We start from the raw sequence: 27,625 nt of genomic DNA, 5'->3' as shown, positions 1-27,625 counted from the left end.
CAAAAAAGTTTGATAAATAAAACCTTAAATCTCATGTAAACATCAATGAAACCAGTGTTTTATACAACTTTTAAGACCTGTAGTTAAAAATTGTTACGTGCTGGAATATATCTGAGAATGACATTAGATTTAGCGACTCCAAATCTACTAGAGACTCATAATTAATGAGACACATGTTATCGAACCTCTATTTGAACGCCCTTCATAATCTTTCCCGTGTAGTAAAAACACGTGTACTGGTTGTGAATATCTCCTTTTACGAATTACGTTACCAGTTAGCGACCCGCAACTTGCAAAGGAAAACAACATTTCTGCACTAATGCTTGAAAAAGGTTTATCTGACTTCATAGATCCATTCCCAATGATAGCTAAATGAAAGCTTACTAAGCCAAAATGCGGTTTATACATCCTCTTTAAAGCTGGCAATATCACCTGGGTTATTTCGTTAACAACTTCGACAAAACACCTCGCGATCTTTTATCGTACAACCAGTCATTGCAGAATTCGCTCGCATTTGAGTATGAAGCACGATCAAAGCAAACCAAGAAAAACATCCCATCTGTTGCGGTTCACGATCGTCAATGTATCGTAAGTTGTAACAAGTCTGATAAATGGAAGCAACGAGCGAGAGCCCCAAAGAGAGAGCGATGATAAAATCCATTTTTCTCACTTGTTTACCGTTGGGGATAGGTGTTTTTCTATACTGGCACGATAAACAATCCACAAACTTCCAATAGTAATAGTGTCCCCCAGGCTTAGCGCATGTTTAGAGGGGTTTTATCATGCCCTACTATCCCCCCAATCTGATCAAAGTTGTAGCAGTATACGATAAACAGTCTCTCATAATGTGCAGCATGCATGTTATGATAGTTACAGAGAGCGATACGTGAGAGATTCTCTCAATTTTCTCAGGATTCAATCCCTGCGTACAACAGTGAAAAGTGTTTCGAAAACTAGATCAGTTTTCAATAATAATGCAAAGAGAACAACAATGAATGAAAGCATGCCTAAATGAAACATCATTGTCAATTTGCCCTGTATAAAACGCTTATTTTTGGCTTTAAGCACATGTATTTGAAAACAGGAGTGAAAACTATTGAGCGAATAAAATAGGCAAACTTCAGTGAGCTGGTCATTTAGTACGAATGCCGTAACAAAAAGTTGCATCATTCAGGTGGAGGTCAGCGGCCCCGTGGAAGACATCCGCGTATGTTCATTCTGATATTGACGTGAGCAACCAAATCATTCTAGATTTGAAACAAACAGTTGATACTAGCTCTAATCGACTTTAAAAGAATTCACATGGCTTATCATCTACATGTTTTTGTGCTACATTTATTCTCAGATCCTTATTTTTCGAAATAACAACATTGTTAATTGTTAATTTATTTGATTGATCTTTCAATCGGTTCAGCATAGAAAACAACAATAAATTAAATTAAAGCCAGTGAACTATGAAAAAAAAAACATATTTTAGTCACTCCGGTTAGTTAAGTCAGTTGTAATTTTCTAATTGTAACAACGGTTATTATTTATACTAATAGAGAACAGTCTGGCCAACTTTTCGAGCGTTTTTGTAGATTTTTTCAGTGCTATTGCAAAATTTTATTAAGGATTATATTGAAATTTTTAGTCAAAAACTACAAATCAAGATTTCTCGAGATTCCTCCTAGGGATTTTTTTTAAAAAATGGTCCAGAGGTGCAGAATGATCAGGAATCGAGCCCTGTGCTCAGATTTGATGAACAATTTTTTTGCATAATAATGGTCTGTCGGAGCACCGTGGAGCAGTTATGTTTCTGGTACAACGTTGGCCAAATAAATAAAGAAAGTAATGCTAAAAACTACAGTTGGAATTTTGTTTGCTAAACTGGCGTATACGATTTCATTAATCATATCTCCAGAAAACCACAAAATGAAAAACCTCTCGGAACCAGCATTTTTGAACAAAGCTGCTGGAAGTCGGATCAAGATCTCGCAAATAAATGACTAAGAATGTAAGAAAAGAACCATATGTATGTACATTTGAGTGATGCAAATTTTGAAATGTTGGCTCCCCTATGTTTAAACGATTTATATTATGGTAAATTGCATCCTCCCAAAGTTTGAAATGATTCGGAAGAAATTTGACTGTGTACAAGCCATTTGAAGTTTATACGAAGATTACTATGGAAAACGCCAACTTTTTGTGTTCAGGCCTCTATCTCTTCGACATAATATTTTATGGAAAAGTGAACAACCTCTGCTCATGTGAAATCCTTTCAGTTACAACTTTGCTGAATACCACCCCAAGTAACACAGTTGGTCATAAATAAGTTCAAAATACACATTTCATACTTTTCCGCTGTTTTGGTTCGAATGCGCAATACTATTTTTTTTACACATTTATGACCGAAAAAGCGCAAGGCAGAAGGCTTTTAAAACAACTTCCTAGTTTTACTGGATGTTCGACAATACTTATTTAGTACTAAGAATTATGTTTTAAAAATGTATTGAAAAGTTTTCAAATACAACTAATAAATTCTCCAGACAAATTGATTGGTAATATCGAAGTTTTCAAATACATCATAAACACTAGTTAGTTATAATCAAGTTATCTAAATGTACAATGGCACGTAAAAATACAAGTACACATTGTGTTTTGCGTGAATTGTTCGATCTGACATTACTCAGTACAATTGAAAACAGATAAAAACAAAAATAAAACGATTCATCTTGTTGTTCAATCGACAACACCATGACCAAAAATATCAAATTGAGCAGAACAATTTATATCTATTATCTGAATCAATCTTTCAGTCTTGTAATAAATTAGAATATATAGTGAGTTTATTTCAATACGTGTACTTGATTTGTGCAAGGTCAGATTTATGGTGTAATTAAGGGTTTTACTCAATGACAAATCATGCGCCATTGAAATAGTGTGTAATGTTTGCTGATGCTTCGTGAATCCAATCCATTTTTGTTGAATTTTCATCTGAACGAAAATAAAAGAAACATGGTGGGTTGTACATGAAGCATACAGCACAGGTAATAATTTTTGGAATAGTTGTTTTTTTTTATAATATACCCTTTCATTGTATTTATTTTGAAAAATTGCTGTGCAACATAAAGTTAGAAGCATGAAATTAAATCGAATAAATTTCACACGACTCGAAGATCAATTTAGAATAGTTCCACAGGCAAACAGACGTAACGGAATTTTTGGGGCAAGCAGACTACACTAATTTTTTACACCAACAAAAGAGTCAGTATTTTTATCTCTATGAGTTAAATAACTGGTTTACTTATAAAACAGAATATAATGTACAACATATATATTTTTCAATTTTTTTCTATCGATTTGTTTAACAATCAAAATAAACTTTTTTTTTAGTTGAAAATGAATAGAAAAGGAATTATATGTTTTCAATATTCAAAATTGGGCATTAGAAGAACTTTGGCCTACCAGCTTTACGGCTTGGGCAGTTACAAAAATCTCCATTACAGTTACAGTTACAGTTACAAAGATTTTCGACCGGAGGGATTCGAACCCAAACATGGTCTTGCGATTTGTATGCGATTATTCCAAAGACCATTTGTATCCCCTTGATCACAAAATGAACTTCAGAACAAAATTAGAACTACCGTGTTGATTAGAAGTGTTCGGATGCTTCAAATCCTGGATACCGGCCTTAAATCACAAAAAAAAAAAAATAATTAACAACTGATTATGAATTCTAGTCGAAAAAAAAATATCCGGAATTTGAACCGAAAACACCGGGGAAAATTAATGTCCGGCTTTCGAAGGATCCGGCAATTCGATGCAGCACGGTACACTGCCTTTTTTGTCCAATTGTCCCATGCACAATGGTCGAGTTCCACATAAAGGGCGGTCAAAACTACCAAACACTTTTTTTGAGATTTATATGGTTTTTATCATTTTAAAATATACCTCATGTATTATATTATTATGATTCTTAATTGAAATAGAACTAAAATTTGAATTTCTTTGACTTTTATAACGTAAAATTGGCTGAAGTCAAAAAATTGAAAAATGTAACATCAAATTAAAGTACAACATTCATATTCAAGGAATGCAATATTTCCCCAAAGTTATGCACTATCTGAAAGCGTTTGGTTGAACACTTTAATCGAGCATGGGGATGGAAAAACATATTTTGTTGAAGTTTTAATACTGTTCAATATTACACTGTAGTAATTTAAATGATTTTGAACATGAAAAACAACTCTTGTCGCGTCATGTCGTCGCCATTTCGAATATTGCACATCAAAAAGCATCCTCATAACATGTGAATATTTGTGCAGAAATTTGCTTATTTTCAAGTTAGAGCCATTTGAATAATTCAATATTTTCATACATTTTGACAATATTTTCCATACAAAGTAATTTAAAAATATATTTAACCACTTTTCATACATATTTTGATCAAACTCCGTAAAATACAAACAATATTTGCGCATTCAGCCAAATTTGATTGCTTTTCTAGTAAAAATAAAACTCGTAATATGTGAAAGTTACGTAATATGTGAAAAACCCCTTCTTAAACAATAAAAACGCCAAATAAAATATTCAGATTACATTCTTCTTCTTGGCATTAACGTCCTCACTGGGACAGAGCCTGCTTCTCAACTTAGTGTTCTTATGAGCACTTCCACAGTTATTAACTGAGAGCTTTCTTTGCCAAAGTTGCCATTTTCGTATTCGTATATCGTGTGGCAGGTACGATGATAGGTACTCTATGCCCAGAGAAGTCGAGGAAATTTCCATTACGAAAAGATCCTGGACCGACCGGGAATCGAACCCAGACACCTCCAGCATGGCTTTGCTTTGTAACCACTCGGCTAAGGAAGCATTCCGATTACATATTCCATCGATTAAGGCGATAAAACTAGTTTTGGCCAAACATCGTATTTTCCGACCATTGTGCCATTAAAAATTAAAAAAAATATTCTCATTATTATTTACCTCTAATCAAGTAGCTTTTCGGTCTCCTCGGCGAGTTTACAACTCTCTTACAAAAGGGCTTGACAAGAAAGATTTTCATCGAAATGTTAAAGGCCTACAAAAAAGTGTCTCCAACAAACTTATAGGTCTCGTTTAAGGCTCAAGAATCCATCATTCAGTCATCAGCAATCATCAAAAATTAAACATATTTTTTGTTGTTCAAATTCCAAGAAAATCTAATATCGCATCATAGATAGCAAGTGCAAAGCAATGATAGATTTTCATGAACATTTCTTCTGTTTTGAGCAAAAAAAATGGTTTTAAAAATTTTAAAAATGATAATGGTTATTTTCCTCTTAAATGAACAACTTACAATTTGTCAAAATATCACTTTAGTTAAACTGTGAATTCCTTTAAACTCATAAAAGCAAAAATTAGTGAAAAAAAAATAAATGCTTTTCTAATTGGCGCATATATAAATTTGATTCAACCAATTCAAAATCATAATGAATTTTCACTTTTCTAAACCAGAAATATGCGGTGGAATGGATATTTTAGCCTCAATATTTTAGAAACTTTAAGCAGCATACACCACCTATAACATAAGTTTACTTTTTCAGTAACATTATTATCAAAACTCACGTGTGCCAAAAAGGTATTCCGGTAATTATAAATAAAAACAAGCATCGAAAATGTTTTCTTCGCTGTTTTCTGGATTTCCCAGCTCTATTGTACATTTTGAAGTAATATGTAATTTTTGTTACAGTTAACTCTCCCATTCTCGATATCCGGTATCCGGATATCGAGTTAGAAAACCGTAGAAAAAATAGTTTTCCTGGCTACCTCGGTGGTCCCTTGGATCACGTTTGCACTAATTTTGTGTTCTCTAACTCGATACCTCCCCAAATTGGTGCCCTAATTATCGAGTTATGGAGAGTTGACTGTATAGTAAATTGTAATTATATTGCATTTTTAAGTTGCTTGTTCTAATAATAATACATGTACTGAATTTGTTGATCGGTAGTGTAATATGCTGTTAAATGGGGAGGAAAAGAAGAAAACATTGTGATGAATTGAACTTTGCTTTTGAATGATGTTATAAATACGTATTAGATACGTATTCGACGCAAAAAAATGACAAATGAAGAAAGTATGGTGTAACTGTGCTTCAATAACGTTGTTATGACATAAAAATAACATTAATGCAGTTGCTTTTTAACTCACAATACTAGCATCACGTTCAGTATGCTGTAGAATCTTGAAGGTGACTGTCGCGTGAAAAATACCAACCGATTTTTTTTTTCATAAAAAATGGCTTTCTCTGTAGTTCAAACGAGAAAAAATAAAAAAAAGTAAGCCTTGTCTTACAATTGTGCCATCCAAATGGGTAGAAAATGGGGTCGTGTTTTGGCCGCAAAAGAATTTTATATCGCTTTCGATGGATGAAAACAGTACTCCGGATGAAAGCTGGACTCAACAGCCGTGTAAAACCGTTGGAAGATCCAAAACATACAGTGAAGCTGAAGATATAGTCAACAGACTAGAAATGGTCACGGATTCCGAGGATGCCCAGGATATGACGCAGGGAACCCGTGGAAAACCTGCCAGAAAGAAAACGAAATTTGAGGCCAAATCTTACAATTTGGCACCGCCGCTGATCAAGAGAGTTATGGTACCTAACCTAAAAATATTTGTCTATCTGTACTCTAATCTAAAGCTGCAAACATAATTTCAGGTGAAATCTACTCCACCAACCATTGAAAGCACATTTCAAGAGACTGTGTCTGCGACGATAAGCAACCCGCAAGTATCACCAACATCCCCTACCAATCTTGTTGAAATCCCTGGAAAATCTTACCGGGAAAAGCTAAGTGCTCCTGATCCAACATTCACTCCTCAACCGTTTGCATTGGAAGACACGAATCCTCCACGAAATCTCCTGGAATCCGTCTATCGCCTCGAAACACATCCAACTCAGCCACAGCAGCAAGCATTGCTGCCAAAATCCATCCCATCACCACAGGAGCTCGTCTTTCCGAAGCCTTCTATCGCTGGTCCAGGCCATCCATCGGGAATTGGAAATTCCGAGGTAATTTTTTACGAGTTCAGCATCAGTTATAATTCACTATAATCTAGTATTTTCACTTTCAACCGAATATCCACTGATTGAATACCAACTCGGATAGGATAAAAAATCGTTCTGCTTTTATTCAGATATGATAAACACTTGCACTTGTTTTTCCAAACAAACATTTCTATCCCTTTTCACGACAAAGAAAGAACAATCGCAAGCATGTGCTAGAATAAGGGCGTGAGTGGCATAATCGATTTTTCTTGATGGATCCTCTCTTCTGTGAATAAAGGTGACAAGATGCCAATTTGTTAGCATTTTTTCACTTCAGGACGCCAGATAGCAATGCAATCTTGCCTAATGAGGGGAAATAATGCTGACAAACTTTCGTCTTGTCGGCTTTATTAACAGAAGAGAGGATCGATGAAGAGAAGTCAATCATGTGACTTACACCCTTATTCTAGCACATGCTTGATTTTCACTTTCACTTTGAAAATAATTCCAGAGCAAATCGTGAATTCAGCGAAACTGACAAAATGTACACAATTCAACAGAGTGTACTATTGAAACTGTTGCTTGCATTTTCTATTGGCAACTCACAAACTTTTCCCGTATCAAAAGTTTACCCATTCGAAAAACTTATGTCGAATTCGTTTTTGAACCTAGAATGGAACCGTTCTGAATCACAGTTTCAACCCCAACCCGATTCAGTTTCGACAGTACTACAATTTGTTTGACGTTAGTTGGTTTATGTGTTGATCACCGACCCTGTTCCTAAAAACGAAAACAACATTAAATTTGTTGAATCAAAGTTACTCTCTTTCGAGTAGATTTGAACGAGCGTGTAAAATTGCTCTTTTTCTTCGCTCATGCCAAAAGTGACAGCCGACTCGAATGAAATCTCGATTACTTTTTCAAATCGACGTAAGTAACTACCATGCGGTTTTGAGAAAATTAATTCAGAAGAATCACAATCTGTCTTATAAAACTGTTTTAAAATGAATCACTTTTTTGACATTTTTTGGCCGTGTACATTGCTTAAATTGTGTTATTTTCCACAATTTTTTTTATTACAAAATGATAAGCCGATTTATTCAGTTACTTTCGACGTTTTTGTACCAGTGTAAAATCGACTCAAGTAGTGTTTTGTTTTTATTCGTGGTTAAGTCACTTTGTCTCTCCATACATAGGAGCGACGAAAGTAGTGGTTAGGTAGCGAAAATTGAAAATCTTACTTTCGTCGTTTTGTAAATCCGGAAAGTAAACGTTCTAAACGTGAAATATCGAGTTAGTTAAGAGCAAAATGTGTAGAATTTCGTCTGCGAAACACGTAGAATCGATAAAGTAAGTTTGTATACTTTTTTGACTTGAGCCTGTTTGAATGAGTTTACGAGAAATCATTATTACAGTAAACAAGCGTAGTTTGAAATAAGGGCGTATTTTATTGATTTGTACTAATGGTTCATTTAAAAAGATTGTGTGCACGTGTTGTGAATGAAAAAATAAACAGGATGCAATGTGGTAATGCATAAAATTAATTAAAAACTAAAAGAGCTGTCGTTTTGTAGAATGGGTTTTTATTAATATTACGGCTCAATATATTAATATTTATTCAATAAAACGTCAGCAAATACGCTCATATTCGAAATCTTCCCCTAATTTGATTAACCACTGCTCGAGTGATTATTTGAATCAGATATTGTTCATATATTAAAACTTTTTAAAGTATGATTAAAATTTACCGAACACCGGTTTCAATGTGTATTAATTGTCTTTTTTTTGTACTTACAGAACAGTAACATGTCTTCACAAAGTCACATTCTGTCCGGAAGTGACGGAAAACAATACTTTTCATTGGGGAACGGCTGCTACATGGAAGTTATTCTTCCAGAAACGAATGCAGATGAAACTTTGATTGGTAATGAACCGAGATATAGCTCACTGGACCCTACTAATCTCAAACCTGAGAAATGTGATGATGATTCCTACGACGACGGCATGGAAAATAGTGATATCGTCAGCCAGTTGAAAACTCTGACTTCAAGGGTTGAAGCAGTCGAAGCACGGTTGGATCAGTTGCTGGTATTCATGGCCAATATTGAGAAATTTATCACAACCAGGTCTGCAGCGTCAGCTTCCAAAGAACAGAAGCGCGAGCCGGAAGACTTCGGCGAGTTTAAAAAATTGTGCCCCATTTTAAGTGAAGATCAACTTCAAATGGTTGAGCACAATTTGAAAAACAAGCCATTCGCGGACAAGTTCTTCCGGTTCTTCGAGTCGGAATACAACCTTAACGGCAAACGTGACGGAAGAGCGTTCATGAAAACCATACTTCGCAGGATTGTGGCACCGACAATTTTGCTTCCATTCTCCTGGAAAGGAAACTCCAGAAGAACCACAGACGCTGTGCCCTTTGTTGTAATCTTGTAATCGATGTAATTTTACTTCGGTAAGCCCCTTAACTACATGTAAGCAAAGCGTTATTATTGGACCCCTTGAATAAAGTTAGTTGAAGATTTCTAGCGTAACAGAGCACGCGTGTTTTATTTCTGTATACCGAAACATGGTGTCAGAAGTGGAGAAATCTGCCTAATAAAAGTTAATTGAGCAGATTTGCGATCAATATAATCGATAAATCGTCGGTTGTTCGAGTTTTTCGTAGTTGCGGCGCGAAATACGTATATAAATATCGCGGTCGAAAGCATTGCAAGCCTCATCAAAATGGCGGAAGAAATTGCGCAGCTGCTAAAGCAGCAAAATCAGATTTTCGCCTATTGGGCGGAACGAATGGGAAATTTCCAGATAACCATCCCGAATCCAGCGTCACCAGCACATATGACTTCCCAATCAGTGCCGTTACCACCACCACTTTGCTTGGAAGGAGATATGGAGTTGAACTTTACTTTCTTCGAATCCAATTGGAAAAATTATGCAGTCGCTGTCGGCATGAACGACTGGCCTGAAACCGAAAATAAGAAGAAAGTCAGTTTTTTGTTGTCAGTCGTTGGAACGGATGCACTGAAGCGTTACTTCAATTTCGAGTTAAGTGAGCAGCAGAAATCGTCTCCGGAAGCTGTATTAGAAGTAATCAGGAACAAGGTAGTGCCAGTTCGAAATATTATTGTTGACCGGCTGGAGTTTTTCTCTGCGATCCAGATTCCGACAGAAACAATCGACGAATACGTGAGTCGTTTGAAGGTGCTGGGAAAACCGTGTCGATTTGGTCCATTGGAGCAGGATATGATGGTGTTTAAAATAGTGACGTCGAACAAGTGGTCTAGTTTGAAAGCGAAAATGTTGACCATGCCAGATGTGAACCTGACGAAAGCCATCGACCTTTGCAGGATGGAAGAAATTACAGCACGACATTCAAAGCAGCTGTCTTTGGAACCGCCGGTGGAAGTCAACAAGGTTACCGATCAAGTTTGCAAGTTTTGTGGTGGCAGACATCCTTTCCAACGAGGATCGTGCCCGGCCTTTGGAAAACGTTGTGATAAGTGTGGTGGCAGGAATCATTTCCAAAAGGTCTGTAAATCGAGTGGATCATTTGGAAGGCCGAAGCAAGGTAGAAGAGTGAAAGCGGTAACAACATCGGAAGCGAGGTCTATCCGGGCTGCTGATGACGATGAAGAACGAGAGATCTGGATCCAAGAAGAAGAAGAAACTGTGATTGGGAAAATTATGGATAATTCTGCCACAGGAGGTGCGGTTTTGGCTGAACTCTCACTGAAGTTTGGAAACGTGTGGAAAAATGTTTGCTGTGAGCTGGATACTGGTGCCCGCGCTAGTATAATCGGAATTGACTGGCTGAAAAAAATGTCGGGAGAAGTTGATCCAGAGTTGAAAGCTTCCAAGTGCCGTTTGCGAGCCTTCAACGGCACCTCGATCGAAGTCCTGGGAAAAATTGAAGTGCAGTGTCAGCATAAGGGCCGGCGATACACGATGGTATTCCAGGTGGTGAACATAAATCATCCACCGCTGCTATCAGTGGCAGTTTGTACCACCCTTGGCCTGGTCAAATTTTGCAACACCGTTCGTCGTGATTCAGCTGCGTATCAAGTGCTAGACAAGTACCAAGAAGAAGCCAGAAACATCGTGCGAAACTATCAGGATGTATTTGAAGGATATGGGAAAATGGAAGGCACCGTCAGGTTGGAAATTGACAAAACCGTGAAGCCAGTGATTCAGACACCCCGTCGCATTCCAATTGCCTTCAGAGAGGATCTCCGACGAAAGTTAGATCAGCTGGTTCAGGACGGAATCATTCAGAAGGAGTCCCAACACACCGACTGGGTGAGTAACTTAGTTATAGTGAAGAAAAATACCCCTGGGTCGGATTCTCTTCGCGTGTGTCTGGATCCCATTCCTCTAAATAAAGCCCTGAAGCGTCCAAACCTTCAGTTTACAACATTGGATGAAATATTACCAGAACTCGGAAAAGCAATGATATTTTCAACGGTTGACACCAGAAAGGGCTTCTGGCAGGTAGTATTAGATGAAGCCAGTAGTAAGCTTACTACTTTTTGGACCCCATTCGGGCGCTACCGGTGGCTCAGAATGCCTTTTGGTATTTCCTCAGCGCCGGAAATATTCCAGACAAAATTGCAAGAAGCGCTACAGGGACTTGAAGGTATTGAATGTTTGGCGGACGATATTTTAATAATCGGAACAGGGGATAACTTTGAAGAAGCCTTGGCATGTCACAACCAAAGATTGGAAAATCTGTTGATACGTCTTCGAAGTAATGGTGTGAAACTCAACATTACAAAACTTAATTTGTGCCAAACGTCCGTCAACTTCTTTGGTCATGTCCTTACCTCCGAAGGACTGAAACCTGATATGCGGAAAATTGAAGCCATACAAAACTACCCTGCGCCAACGTCACCTAAAGAAGTTCACAGATTTGTGGGCATGGCTAATTACCTTGCGAGGTATATTCCTAATTTGAGCAGTAAACTTGTTTCTCTGAGGAAGCTCATTCCTGAAAATGCAACTTGGCGCTGGACTTCTGAGGAGAAGACCGAGTTCGATAACGTAAGACAGTCTATTTCCGAGCACACTGCATTGCAATATTATAACCGTACCGAACCGTTGTTAATAGAATGCGATGCCAGCTGCCAAGGGTTGGGTGTAGCCGTATACCAGCAAAAGGGCGTCGTCGGATATGCTTCTCGAACGCTCACCAAAACTGAAAAGGGTTACGCTCAAATAGAGAAAGAATTGCTGGCGATAGTATTTGCCTGTACACGCTTTGATCAGTTGATCGTTGGTAACCCCAAGGTCATTATCAAAACTGATCACAAACCACTATTGAACATTTTTGAAAAACCTCTGCTCACCGCACCAAAGCGCTTGCAACACATGCTGCTGGCCTTGCAGCGGTATAATTTGGTTCTGCAATTTGTCAAAGGCAAGGACAATGTAGTGGCCGATGCCATATCAAGAGCACCTAGCGACTCTGACAGCAATGGTATCATGGCAAAGCAGCATGTGTACAAAATTCTTGCTGGGGTTGAAGAAGTACAACTGCAAAATTGCCTTAACATCTCCAGCGAACGAATTTCTGAAATTATCCGCCATACTGCTAACGATGAAGGACTTCAGTGTGTGACCGAGTATATTCGCAGAGGATGGCCGAAATCCATTGATGGGGTGTCTTGTCATGCTAAAATGTATTTCAAGTATAGAGATGAGTTGGCGACCCAAGACGGGTTGGTATTCCGAAATGAAAAGATAGTTATTCCTCCAATATTGTGGCGTTCCATGATTGGCCGAGTTCACATCGCTCATTCTGGTGTAGAAGGAACGCTCAAGTTGGCACGAGCAAACATATTTTGGCCTGGAATGTCGAATCACATCAAGCACACCATCTCGCTTTGTGCCACTTGTGCCAAATTTTCTGCATCCCAATGCAAGCCACCTATGCAAACGCACCCTGTCCCTGTGCATCCATTCCAGTTTATATCAATGGATGTATTGACGGTTCCATACAAGGGCAAGGCAAGATATTTTCTTGTAACGGTAGATCACTTTTCCGATTTTTTTGAACTGGATTTGCTACCAGATCTTACGATGCACACAATGGTGGATGTTTGCAAGAAGAATTTTTCGCGGCATGGAAAACCACAACGGATTTTGACCGATAATGGGAGCAATTTCGTCAACAGTGAGATGGCACGATTTACCAAAGAATGGGACATTGAGCATGTGACATCCTCGCCGTACCACCAACAAGCGAACGGGAAGGCCGAATCTTCTGTAAAGATAGCAAAAAAGCTTATTAAGAAGGCTGAAGATTCGAAGCAGGACTTATGGCTGATGCTGCTGAACTGGAGAAACACACCGAACAAGCTTGGATCCAGCCCGGTATGCAGGTTATTCTCTCGGAGCACGAGGTGTGAGGTTCCCATGTCTGCCACGAACCTTATGCCAAGAATCGTTCCGAATGTACCAGAAGCTATCCAGGATAATAAAAGGAAGGTGAAGTACCAGTACGACAAGTCAACTCGCCGACTCCCTTCTCTTGAGGTTGGTGATCCTGTATTCGTTCAACTAAATCCGGATGTCTCTAAAACTTGGGTGCCAGCTGAAATTAAGAATAAGCTCAGTGAACGCTCGTATTTGGTAGAAAGAAACGGGACGACGTATAGGAGGGATGTGGTACACGTAAAACCGAGGAATGTTGGGGGTTCTAGTTTTCCTATCGCTGAATCGAATCCGCATGAAGAACCAACACCAAATGTTTCTCTGCAATTATCATCTTCATTACCCTCCGCAGAAACACCTGGCGATGCTTGGAGGAACACAGCCTTGCTAGAGACACAATCAGTCGACCAAAGTTCCAAGCAAGCACCAGCAATTGCCGTTCATTCACCGAACCGAAAACATTTAGGGACACCTGTCACGAAAATGACACCACAACCCGAGAGGATGAACAAACCAAAGAGAGAAGTTAAAATGCCTACTAAGTTCAAAGATTACGTTATGAGTTAATTACTTTTCTTTGTTTGAAAAAGGGAAGATGTTGTAATCTTGTAATCGATGTAATTTTACTTCGGTAAGCCCCTTAACTACATGTAAGCAAAGCGTTATTATTGGACCCCTTGAATAAAGTTAGTTGAAGATTTCTAGCGTAACAGAGCACGCGTGTTTTATTTCTGTATACCGAAACACCCTTCACTCCTAACAGAAGTTTTAAGGATACGTTCCCGGAGTTCGTAGAGTTTGTACAACGCATCGCCTCTGCTGCAGATATGCTGCACACTGCTGAGCAAAGCGATCAGTGCTTCAGCCAATTTTTGAGGCAAAAAAAGGTTGAAGTAACTCGGTTTCTGGAAGGTCAGGGCAACAGAGTCGTCAGCTCGCGAAAGCGGAAAGCGAAGCCTCAGGAAGAACAGCATGAGGAAAATGAGGAGAATGATGGTGTAGAAGATATGTGAGAAGAGTGATGACCAGCGTATTGATTTTCATATCAATGGAAATAAATTGTTATGTTTGAAAACATTGCATTGTTTTGAAGAGAATTTTAATTTTTTTTTGGTTTTTTTTGGAATGCATCAATAAAAAAACAACTCAAATATACTCACATATTTTTATTTCACGTCTTATCCCGATTACATATACTTAAACTATCGAATGAATAAGAGGCAAGAACACTGACTTGGGTAATCTACTATCTCTGCAATCGATTTTGACCATTTTGCAGAGTATTTCTTCCGGTGTGAAAGAATGAGTCTCATTTACTTCTAAATTTGAAGCAAAAATGTAAAGAAATGAAGATGCTACTGGTTTGAGGAAAAAATCGAAGATACTTGTTAAAGCATTTCCATACAGTTCAATCGTGTTAGTCGCAACATTGTTAAAAATATGTTTGATTGCAACAATTTCACATTTATCAGTAAGAATCCATCTGTCTACTTCCGAGTCAGTATCTATACAAAAATGGCCAAAATCGACAAATGAATAAACATCAATTCCACTTCGTACATGAATATTTTGGACAGCTATCTGTTTCTTTTTGAGAAGCGGCTTGTTATCATTTTTATGTGGCTTTTATTTCTTACAAGATTAGACTGGATTTCGCAAATACGCCTTGAAACTTGCGCTAATGGAATATGTCCACTTCTGATTAAACGTTTCAAGCCATACAAACGTGATTCAAATGGATACGCATCAAAAGTGTCCAACGGCCCAAACCTTTCCACGTCGTCTATGAGATGAGTTAGGTTATGCATATTGCTGCAAAACATTTGTGGTCCATACAAGCATTTTGTTCCTTCCAAGAAATCTTTGATAAGATTTCTGGCCACATTGTAGTTTTCAGAACCTTGATCATGTCGGGAGCAAATTTGAATTGCACAAAAAAAGTTTAAAAAGTGTTCAGATATTTCTTGATGTTCAAAAAACTTTTGAGTGACTATGGGACAGAGGTATAACAAGAAAGTTCGGAACTCGGTTCCTTTCCACCGTGCCAGATGCTCCAAACCTCGAACTGGTCTTTGAAATTCGCGTGGAAGTTTGCAGCTTTGTAGAAATTTTGAAACTGCATCAATTTCTTGGGCAGACCATTTTGCATTATGATTGTTTAGAGAACCTGATTTCCAACCGTTTAAAAACCGTTTTGTTATACCCAGATCGATCAAATGCAACGCATCACCAATTGGGAAGTCTTTCACCATATCCAAACCTTCTATAGTCTCTAGTATTGTATCTTGCTTATGATGTCCCTCATAAACACGAGATCTGAACTCTTGGTCGTTCCGCAAGGGTGCTCCACAATCTGGAAAAATCATTGTTCGGAATAGATGTGAGTATTCTCCTTCTGTTGTGCATTTAAGGCATGAGTTATATCCGTTGTGTCCAATTACACCTAGAATAACGATTGAGAGAAAATATGCTATGGATAAAATTTTTAATCACAAATGTATAAGAACACAATAGTTTTTATGGTTTCCCAGAACAAAAAATAACATGAAAATGGTTCCAAAATGTACTGAAATCATTTTGACCGTCTGCCTACATGAGAATTCCCATAGTGAAGCGTGTGAAGTTAGCCCTCTCCGGCCATATAAGAGAAAAAGTAAAATCACGAAAAATAAACACGGGAAAAGATGGAGTATTAATTCTTAAATGCTCTCAAAACTGACAGATTAATAATATATGGTCATAGTAATTGGTCAATGTACTGCCTTTCAAAATATTTGTTTTTAATTACAAATGGTTTGTTTGAAAGCATTCGAAAGTTATCTTTTTCATTCCTATCTTAATAATTTCTGATTAGACTTTTCTCGAAAACGGCCGTAGAGGGTGTTCGCCTGACAAGCAATCATTCTTAAACGTCGTGAAAGGGCTACTCTGACAACACACTGTTTACTTTGTTGTTGATATCCTATACGATTCGTGAATTACATTGATGATAAGCTGCTTTTATTTCAACAGTTTAAGGAATATTTTTTGTGAAAATCAGGAACGAGGCAAGCGGAATGGTCGGATAGGATATGTACAGGTAAAAAGCCAGTTTCGGAGCAGTGCGGTAAAGTGCCAAAAAAACAGTTTCCGAAAAATTTGTGAAAACGGGAACCTCGTCTTGAAATCGCTGTTGAAGCTGAGTGTAAGCTTAGCCGCATAGTGTTTGAAATATTACTGAGTTTCTTACCATAGGAACAATTTAAAAGACTTTACTTAGTATAGGAATTGGTTACCTGTGAGAAAACAGAGATACAGCGCCGTACATTGAACAGCTAGGAGTACAAGTTAACAGGTATTTTCTGCAGCAAGGGATGAGTGCTGAATTTGATTAAGAGAAGGTACAGGACCAAATGATGAAATTTCCGATTTAAGTTGAAGGCTTCTGATGCTGACAATCTACTATTCGCACAGGATTAAACCACAAGCATACAGTTTTGACTAAGATATGCTCAGTGTTTAGGCAGACCGGGCTAGATGATATATTGATGTCCTACAAATAGGATAAACATGTTCTTGTTTTTGACTTTATGGTGGAAAGGTTGGGTCTACAGTGATACCTCCATGAGTCGATGTTCCATGACTCGATATCGACTCATGGAACCATACTAAAAACAAAATTTCATGGTTACTATGATGGTCCCTAGAAGCAGCTTTCCAAAGGATTGCTGTTCCATGACTCGATATTTCCATGAGTCGATGGTCCCTTCAATATCGACTCATGGAGGTTTCACTGTATAAAGTCCTTGATGTACAATCAAAAAAGTGTTCTAGAATATTTGTATAACATCGCAAGTAGGACCGTTTTTTGCTTTTTTGAATCAATATACATGATGTATCTACCATATACTTCACTTTTTTAACTGCCCAAGCATTACCAGATCTGATCAAAATACAGTCAAACCTCCATCTGAAGGAATTATTAACCCATGGAAGAGAAATACTTTGGAAAGCGGTTTTAGAGGACCATCACAGTAACTTTGAGATGTTGTTTTTAGTATGGTTCCATGAGTCGATATCGAGTCATGGAACATTCACTGATCCGACTCATGGAGGTTTCACTATAGTATGTTTGGAGAACACTTCATAAATTACCTCTCAGCATTGATCTCGCTGGTGTGTCACATATGAAACAGCGGAGTGTAATGCGAATGCTTTCGTTCGCAACCATTATTCCTTCTCGCAAAACGTCGTTAAGCTCGTTCACGAACGGTTTGAGGAAAACATTTACATCTTTAGGTTTACCTGAAATAATACTATATTTTTAGAAGCTTCTGCCTTCGTTTAAATATATCTTAATTCATACTTCCGCCACAAAAAATACCAACAATCAACGGTGATTGAGTCGCTTTTAGTTCATGTATATTAACTAGGATCGGCCAGAATGAAGTTAATGAGCTTTTAAAAGCCGGTAGTCCGTCGATATTAACGTTTAATTGTAGACATTCCGGCAGATTTTCAATATTAGACAAGCTGTCTACAAGCGCTTTCCTTAGGCCATAATGCCAGTATTTTCCACCTAAATTTTCGTCCGTGGAAATTACAGTAGAACGAGGTGTTTGCACCAGCGTTCTGGCACACTTAGGTAAAACATTTTCTGGTACGTGGCACTTCAGTATTGATAAAAGTGCGTTGATTGCGGTATGCTTGATCTGGAAATCAATCGCCCATTTTCTTATGTCGTTGCAGAACTCTTGTGGATCTGATGAAGTTTTCGAAAAGTCTTCAAATTCGTAATCACTATTATCATCTTGGAAGATTTCCTTTTCACTTAAGAATGTATGGACACTATTTTGCACAAATGTTGTTGTTGGCACAAAATCTCCACTGGTGCTTGTAACATTTACGGCAGCTGGTGGGTTTTTTTCGGGTGCAATATTGCGTATGTTTTCAATCATCTCCCGTTTTCGCTTGCGAAAATGTCCATTGCGTTTGATTTTTTTCCACAGATTTTGATCCGCCTTGGAATTATTTATCTCTGCATCCATCTTCGAAGTTGAACTGAGTTGTCAAAGAGATTATTGCTAAATATGCTTTAATAGTAAAATGAAGAACATGATGTATTCTGATACGTAATTATAACATCTTTCGCCACAATGATCTAAAACGCGAATGTACGAAATATGTTTTATATTCGTTAGATCCAAACATCATGTTTTCGAGTGTATCTTTATAACATAATTTACATCGCCTGAGTTCTGGTGGGGTGGAATGATTCGGTAAAGTGAAACATACGTTAATCTACCATAAATATAACTTGAATACGATTTCTTCATTTGTGACGTAGATATGTTTTACGAAAACATTGCCATTACAGTTTTAACACAATATATGTATTGAATTTCATCTTTATGACCTGTATATAACATCATTTGAAAACAATTGGCAAAAAAGATGTTTGCTGTGTTACTTGGGACATTTTAATAGGACTTAAGGATAAATTGCTATTCTTAATCAAAATCTGGGTTTGAATTCTGCATGCTTAACAAACTGCTCGGCAGGCAACAGTGGTGCTCTTGGCGGGTAGAATAGATCAAAGTAATCCAGGCTACTATGATCTACAGCAAAACAGCAGTGTTGCTCTGAAATTAATTGAATGATCATCTCAGCATGAAGTAGACTTTGTTATCACTAATAACAAATTATCCTTACGTCCCATCAAAATGTGGTCTTTGATAAAGTTGTAGCTGGGAAGATTTCACATGAGTAAAGTTTTTTCACGTTTCCATAAATTATGAGCACGAGCAGTTAGAGGACTGAACACAAAAGATTTGTCTTTTCCATAGTAATTTCCATAGAAACTTCAAATGGCCTGTGCACAACCAAATCTCTTCCAAATCACTTCAAATTTTGGGAGAATGATTTTCATCATAATTGACACCGTTTAAGCATAGGGGAGCAAAAATTTCAAAATTTGCATGAGTCGATATCGACTCAAGGAAATATCGAGTCATGGAACAGATTTTCCATGAACAGCTTGGAGGGACCATTAGTTGAAATCGAGTAATGGAACATCGACTGATGGAGGTTTGACTGTATAACAAAACAATTTCATAGAATCTAAAAAACTTATTCAAAGCCACTTTTCGGAGATTAATTAAAGATGCAAGCAAAATACCGCAATGTTTTTTATAATCATTGTTTCACGAAGTGCAGATTCTTTGTGATTTTTTTTCACGAGCACGGCTGTTCGAATCTCAGTTTCCCAACTTTAACAGCTAACAAATTGTCTGGTTGCTTAGCAACGAAGCACGATTTAATGATATTTGGCTTTTATTTCCCAGGAAATTTGTTGGCCGACTACTTGGCTGCGCGGATCTCGGTTGAAATTAGCCGAGATTCGGCCGAGATTGTGCTACGGATCTTTTTAAGAATTTCATAAAGAAGCTCCTGTTAAGAACCCGTGAGAGTTCGCTATGAATTTCGAAAGAAATCTATTAGGGTCCTGCTAAAATTAATCAATTTTTTTGCGAGAAATCTGGCAAAGATCTTATTATTAAGGATCTCTCCAGAAATTCTTGGAAAACTGATCTATGATATAGAGTGCGAGATGTCCGGCGTTCATGTACCCGTAGGTAAAGTCTAATAAAGTAGTTTCTTTTCTTATCTGCACTGTAATTGCCAATTGCGCCTTTTATTAGCATCTTCAATGAAAACAGCAAGCATACAAGCACTCTTATTTGACAGTTGATTGAGTTCCAAAAATATGGCATTCTGATGTAGAAATTCCTCCTTGCGATGCATTAACATATTGAACGATGACATGAAACATTTTTATGATCCCATGATTGCTACCATTTGTGCTAAAACTAGTTATCGGTGTTTCAGAGATCTCTTTCATACTGATAGCGATAGAGTGATAGTATTAACAAAATCAAATTATCTTTAATATTCCTAGGTATTTGGCAAACAGGAAAAAGCAGAACAAAGCTTGATATATGAAAAATAAATAAGGAGTCCTCAAAAGAATCTCATAATCAGGAAATAATTTTTCCAACGTTTGAAATGATTTGGGCGAAATTTGAGTGTGCACATGCCATTTGTAGATTATATGGAAATTACTAAGGAAAAGGCGAACAATTTGTGTTCTGTTCTCTAACTGTTCGTCATAATAATCTATAGAAAAGCGAACAAACCATTCTAATGTGAAATCTTCCCAGCTACAACTTTGCCGAAAACCACATATTGATGGGACGTAAGAGTAATTTGCAGTTCAATTCTCAATTGACTGTTTAACGATAAACTTGCGACGATCGACGCGCCACCATATTTCATATAACGGAGGCTATTAGTTGAACTAACTTGGAGGTGATGATTTGGAGGTTATTTGGCAATTTGGAGGTTAAAATCCCCTCCAAACACTAGCGATTTGGCGGTGGAATGTTGACGTTTGATGACGAATAAATTGTGTTAGAAAAATGCACCATGAGAATACCGTTCAATTTTGGCACGGTTCGATTTTGGAAATATAAAAGGTTTTGAGCGTGTTGCTATAATCGAACGGACACTGTACAGTAACTATGTAGCCTATTCTCAATCTACAATAAAATTTGAATGGTGGAAATAAAGCTTACAGTTTTGAATCCTTTTTTACCCGCAGTGCACCGGTTGGGAAACCCTGCCATAGTACAATGTTCTGGTTTTGTTACAGAATAGAAAATGTCCTCGTTCCGTCTAACCGGTAGCGAATTTTACTAGAAAATGCTCTACACTTTCCCCCGGCGGGATTTTTGAAGCGCCCAATTTCCTGGTGTCATCAAAATCTAAACAGTGTGCTTCACATTTACGGCTGGGACGACTACAGCGCGTTGACGATGAAGAACCAGGACAGTATTTTGGCGATAAAGCCATTCGCCGTTGTAGGTATAACCGCTAAATTCGGAAAAGATTGCACAGATTGGAGTTCCTATCCGCTGTCGCTAGAACATGCCTTTCGCTGCAGGGAATTCTGAGCGGGTTAACTGTCATAAACATTCATGAGAATAAATCTTGATATCGTGTCAATTACAGGACTACACGGAATTTGGATTAGGTGAAGTTTAGAGATATAGTAAGAGACTGATGCTACCGAAATCATGTACAACGCTGAAATTTCAAAATAGGATGGAACTTTAACTTCGAGTCTAGTACATGACACTGAAAACGGCCTTACAGTTGTGGTTGAAATACGCGTATCTGTCAAATCTTACCAGGTTTGTAGATGTTCTGGACATTGATAAGAATCAAAGTAATGTTTAAAAATCAAACTGATCGATAATTTTAGTTTGACTATACATGTGATCCTCGATAGTATAGTGGTCAGTATCCCCGCCTGTCACGCGAGAGACCGGGGTTCAATTCCCCGTTGGGGAGAGTTTATTTTTTTGTCGGTTTTATAGCATACCTAACTCAATAAAGACTCAATACTTATTCCCATCTCAAATAATTAGAAGGCTCCCTCAAAACGCTTCCAGCTTCATAGCTTTTCAGTGAATCGCACAAAGATCACATCCACGATGCACAGGTCCCCAGACTGGGGACCCCAGTATCAAACCCATCCAGCAAGCACACTCTACAGCATGGGGGGAACAATTTGCATGAAATGAAACATCGTTTTTCTCTTCGAATTCCGGCGCTCAAGTTCGCCGGTTGGCCCCAAATACTCCCCACCTACTAGTGTATGAAGGAAGCATGCGAAGACTGTTTCTGTTCTGCCGCTTTGTTGGTCATCTCAGTTGTTAGGTACCTTTCCATTCTTTCTCGCAACTCGCTCTCTGCTGTGTAGTCTCGTTACCCGACGCGGAATTCCGAGAGCTCGCTCTGCCCGAGCCGAATCTATACACCGATGGAGCAGAACAAATCCTATAACCTCTCGACTCGACTCGTGCTGCCTGTTGGCTGCCGGGCCTTGCGTGCTTCACAGCTTCAGCGCGCGGGAAGTCCATTGCCAAAGATCTCACTATGGGCCAGGAATCGAAATTTCGTGACAAATTTCCATGCGCTTTCATAATGAAAAATTAAAAACTTAAACGTACAGTCAACCCACACAGTTGAATCACCCACAATTTATGAATTTGAAAAGCTGATTTTAGAAGACAATTTTTTTTATGAAATTTATAACAAAACATCACAGAAACATTTTCGATGGTAAGCTACACAATTCGTCTAACCATTACAATGCGTTCAATCGCGGTAAAAAGTCTCCTGATTTCGGTGTAAACAAAAAAAATCAATGAATTATGTTTGTTGTCAATGAGGATGTATTTTTGGTCAATTTCGTAAGAAGCACGTCTGTAGACGGCTATTTAGAAATGGCGTTCAAAAGGGTAATACAAAGATATTTGTGGGAGAATGAGTCACATACAACATTTACAAATTAAATAAATATGGTTATACGATAAAAATATGAAATATGAGGGATTTGCCTGAGATTTTTAGTTAAATACTTGATTCATCTTCTTCTTTCTGGCGTTACGTCCCCACTGGGACAGAGCCTGCTTCTCAGCTTAGTGTTCTTGTGAGCACTTAAACAGTTATTAACTGAGAGGTTACTATGCCAATGACCATTTTTGCATGCGTATATCGTGTGGCATGTACGATGATACTTTATGCCCTGGGAAGTCGAGAAAATTTCCAACCCATCTTTTCGGGTGGGACCCCTCGACCGGTGGGATTCGAACCCACGACCCTCAGCTTGGTCTAGCTGAATAGCTGCGCGTTTACCGCTATGGCTATCTGGGCCCCTTGATTCATAAAATGTGGGAAATAACCACGTCTGTCACAAATTTTTGAATTGAACGTTGAACTGCTAGAATTTGATGAATTTTAAATGTTATACCCATTTATAATCAATTTTCAAAATCAGATATTGTGATGGAAGGTTTGTTTGTTTGTTTTTATTGTCCAGCAGCGTAAGATATAAATCTTTTAAAATTGCTACCTCCGGTTTAGCAAAGAAATAACTATTATGCTATTGCAGTTCTTATTTAAATAAATAAACTATTTTTTAACTCTAACTATTGCGGTTCCAAAAGTTGATGCAGACTCTTTTGAAAATTGCCCCCGACGATGAACGGTTTATTTCGGGTGGTAATTTGTTCCAGTTTACCACACCTCGAACGAACAATGATCTAGCATAACATGTGGTGTTGTTTGCTGTAATTATTAAGTTATTTAAACGGCGACCTCGGGTTTGAATGATCCTCTGATACAGTGTAACTGGAGACTGTGATGTTAGCAGGTTTCGCAAGAAAATGCAAGATCGATAAGCCAGGAAACCTCGTAGAGTAGAACCAATTAGGTTCTGTTGTAAGTGACTTACAGGGTCAAGACGGTGTAATCCAAACACGTACCGTACGCAACAGTTTAGCGCCACACGGAGTCTTTCAAAGGAATTTGCACTTGGATGAACGTGTAGAACATCACCGAATAGGAAATGTGGAAGAATCAACGATTTAAACAGCTTCAGTTTAGTTGCGGTCGGCGCCGCCAAAGTACAATTATAAAGCGTACGCAGGCTAGCATAGATTTTCCCACACTGATGAGCAACTAGGGCATCCCATTGCAAATTGCTTTGAGAAATAAACCCTAGGTTACTTGCACTCTCCGACAATTCGATGAACTGACCATTCATAACAACTGGCGATACAGGAAAACTTGAAGCTCTCCGTTGGTTCCCTGTGACGTATATCGCTTTACTCTTCGCAGGATTCAAGTAAAGGCTGTTTCGTCGTGACCAATCCTCCACCGCTTGAAGATCTGAATTTATCATCCTAACTAGTTCTCTCGTGGAAGGTCCATATCGTCTGACGTAAAGCTGAACATCATCTGCATAAATCTGAATAGAACAGTACTTCAATACAGTTGGTAGGTCATTAATGGGACAGTAGAAAAGAAGAGGGCCTAGAACTGATCCTTGAGGAACACCCGATGAGACCTCTGCACTGCTTGAATGATTATCGCCACAAAAAAACTGTCTGCTTTCTCCCTCGCAAATATGACTCTATCAGTCTTATGGCAGGAGAAGAAAAGTTGAACTGTGCCTCCAGTTTGCTAAGAAGTTTGCTATGAAGGATAGTATCGAAGGCTTTGGAAAAATCCAGAAGAAGAAGTATTCAAGCACCCTTCTTATCCACGGTAGCACCTAGGTCATCGTATACTCGCAGAACTGCGCTTTTAATACTTTGGCCTCTACGAAATCCAGCCTGACAGTCAGACAACAAGTTGTTATCCTCGCTGTACGATGTCATTTGCAGCTTCTCGAATGCTTTCGATAATGCACAAAGTATACTAATAGGTCGCAGATTGTTGATATCATTCATGTGAGCTTTCTTTCTCAGTGGGATAATCTTTGCGTGCTTCCAGCACTCAGGAAACGTAGAAGTTCTGATGAATACGTTGAATAAATGCGTTATGTGATGGACAATCAATGACAGAGCGATTTTAATAAACTTAATCGGCAAATCGTCCGTCCCAACCGCATTGGAGTGTATGTCCCAGATTGCGTTGACAACTTCCCAGTATTGAACAGATCGGAAGGAAAAATTGTACGGTGAAGGTGGTGTTGTTCTTAAAGGTCTAGACGCCCGGTGATTACTTTTTATGTAGTTAGCCAAAAATGTACGATTTACAGTCTCCGCATCAAATTCACACGGTTTAGATGTTGTATCTTTGCCTACCCCAAGGTTCTTCAAGCGCTTCCAGAGGGTCTTGGACGGGACATTGATGTTCAAGAACTGGTTCAAGTACTGCTGTTTAGCTTGGGTAATTTTCGTGTTGGCACGGTTTCTTAGGATCTTGTATCTTTGTCGTTTAGCATTCTTCACATATAATGGGGCTTGTAACCAGTCCTTGTATGTCAGGTCCCGCTCGAGTAACACTTGGCGTACGGCATCAGAAAACCACGGATTATGTTGATGGCGTCTGGTACCAGTACGGAGAGGAATGCAGGAATCATGAACTGTTTTCATATGATCGTAGAAAAATTCTATTGCTTCGTTTGGGTCATCCATTTGATAAAAACGGTTCCAGGGAATAGATAGAACAGCGTTTTCCAAAGCATGGGAGTCTTTGACTCGTGTAATCACGGTAGGTGTACCGGCCGGTGGGACGAGAGATGGCAAAATCCATCGATGCAAAAATAAGATCATGATGCGACAGTCCAGGAAAGCTGACCTGGCCAAACCTCAAAACCTTATCCGTGCGGTTGGTAAGAAACAGATCGAGTTGGGAGCATCCGCCATTGTGGAAAAATGTCGGCTCACTTCTGATATATGTCAATGAGTAAGCACAGAGAATCGCTTCCAATTGCTCACGTTTGCTGCTCGGACGAAGCAGATCGATGTTGAAGTCGCCTACCAGGAAAATGCTGTCATAGCGAACAGACAAATCAGTTTATCTGCTAAGGAAGATGAACAGTCATTTCCTGGAGGGTTGTGAACCGTTATCAACATAAATTTTTGACCTCCTACACGAAACTCCAATGCCAAACACTCGGTTTTATCCAGCGATTCCGAAGTGAGAACAGTGCCGAAGATTTTGTAGCAAGATAAGTGTTTTTTATAGTAAACAACGATCCCTCCACCTCGCTTGAAAACTCTATCGTTTCTAACAACAGAGTACCCCGGAATACTGATGCTACTACGGTCGCTGTTTTTAGAGGATAACCATGATTCAGTGAAACATGCTATCTCGATTTTGGAGTTGGATAAGAGATTTCGAACTTCGTCAAGTTTGTTAGAGTTACGTGCACAAAGACTTTGAGCATTTCCGTGGCAGATATTTAGCTGATCAGGAAATAGAGCTGCATTCAATACCGCTCCTGGAATGTTCGTGGAGGTGTGGTTATGTGGTGGTAACATCAAGTGTAATATGGGAAGCAATTCTCAGAGGGCTGCATTATCACAGAGGTACATAATACATTAATCACAATCATACAATCTTCAACTCACAATACAACAAATTTGGAACAATTATATAAACTTAACTTCAAATGTGACGGGAAAACAAAAAGAAAAAAAAAATATCGCTATGTATTTTCATTCAAGTCTCGCTCTGACTGAATGACGACCGATGACTCATTGGTTGCGAGCTTTACATAAAGAACGCCTTGTTTGGTGTACACCGATGTCAGTCGACCTTCTTTCTTCAGGTGTAGTGCCTTAGACTTCAGTTTGCACGCGTCGATGGTAAGGCTTTCATTAATATAGATACGATGATCGGAATCCAGTCCAATGTGTCTCAGCTTGAGATCCCGCTTCCGCAAATAAGCACTGTAGAATTCGTCTCGTGTAGCCCTGATCGCAAATTCGACGACAATAAGACCAGTGGTATCCGAGTTTCTACCAGAAATCATCCGCCTGGATTCTGCCATCAGAGTGGACGTTTCTTTGACTTGAAGATGCCTACCGATAGCTTTGAGCATTGTATCAAGATTCTCTCCGGTTCTGTATGGAATACCACTTATGATTAGTTCGTTGCGGTTACCTAGAGCACCGATTTTCTGGGTCACAATATCCACTCGTTCATTTAACGATGTCAACGTAGTATCGTGTTGCGAGAATTTTGCAGCACATTCATCTCTCACTGCTTCAATATCGCATTGAAGCTCTGTCTTGACAGTATCAATTTTGATGTTTACATCGTGGATTTCGCTTCGGACAGTGGCTATCAACTCTCGGGTCTCCGTGAACTGCTGCATCATCGTCCTCATCACGCATTCCAGGGATAACGAATTTGAAATTGCATCACCGGTGAAGATGCATTCTCCCAGCTCTGATCACTGGTTCGCAGTCGCTTGTTCGTTGATGGTGTGTTGTTATTTACTCCACTAACAGCTGGAGGAGTACGTTGCAGACTCGACATCGTGTGAGTATGGAATGTATGGGCAGACGGAAAATAACAGTCTGCTGTGCCTGTGTGCGGCAAGCAAAGAGTTTATTGATGATGGCAACACAATAGCAATGGAGAAATTACAGCCGGGTTGTAGCACGAAGCGAAAGTTTTGATGCACTATCTGTACCGAAATAATTAACGAACCGGCTGGATAACGCGTTAAATACTAAAACGGACCTTACAACTCGCGATGGGATATTTCTACCGGTTATATGTGCGATGTAACATCACTTTTAAAGAAGTTTATCCCGCGAAAATTATCGACACATA

The 27,625-nt window shown here is 38.7% G+C and overlaps 1 protein-coding gene and 1 non-coding gene across 2 annotated transcripts; both read left to right on the top strand.

The window, feature by feature from the left end:
* The first annotated feature begins 5,886 nt into the window (after positions 1-5,886).
* LOC110678100 lies at positions 5,887-9,448 on the top strand. Its single transcript, XM_021850694.1, has 3 exons — positions 5,887-6,619; positions 6,683-7,036; positions 8,810-9,448. Exons 1-3 carry the CDS (start codon positions 6,386-6,388, stop codon positions 9,446-9,448), a joined length of 1,227 nt encoding a protein of 408 aa, XP_021706386.1. The 5' UTR covers positions 5,887-6,385.
* A 12,315-nt stretch (positions 9,449-21,763) lies between these two features.
* Trnad-guc lies at positions 21,764-21,835 on the top strand. The gene has a single exon. It is a non-coding gene; the product is annotated as a tRNA-Asp (tRNA).
* Positions 21,836-27,625: the final 5,790 nt, after the last annotated feature.

Source organism: Aedes aegypti, chromosome 3 (genome assembly GCF_002204515.2).
Source record: "Aedes aegypti strain LVP_AGWG chromosome 3, AaegL5.0 Primary Assembly, whole genome shotgun sequence".
NCBI lineage: Eukaryota > Metazoa > Arthropoda > Insecta > Diptera > Culicidae > Aedes > Aedes aegypti.
This window is presented reverse-complemented; position numbering and strand designations above follow the sequence as displayed.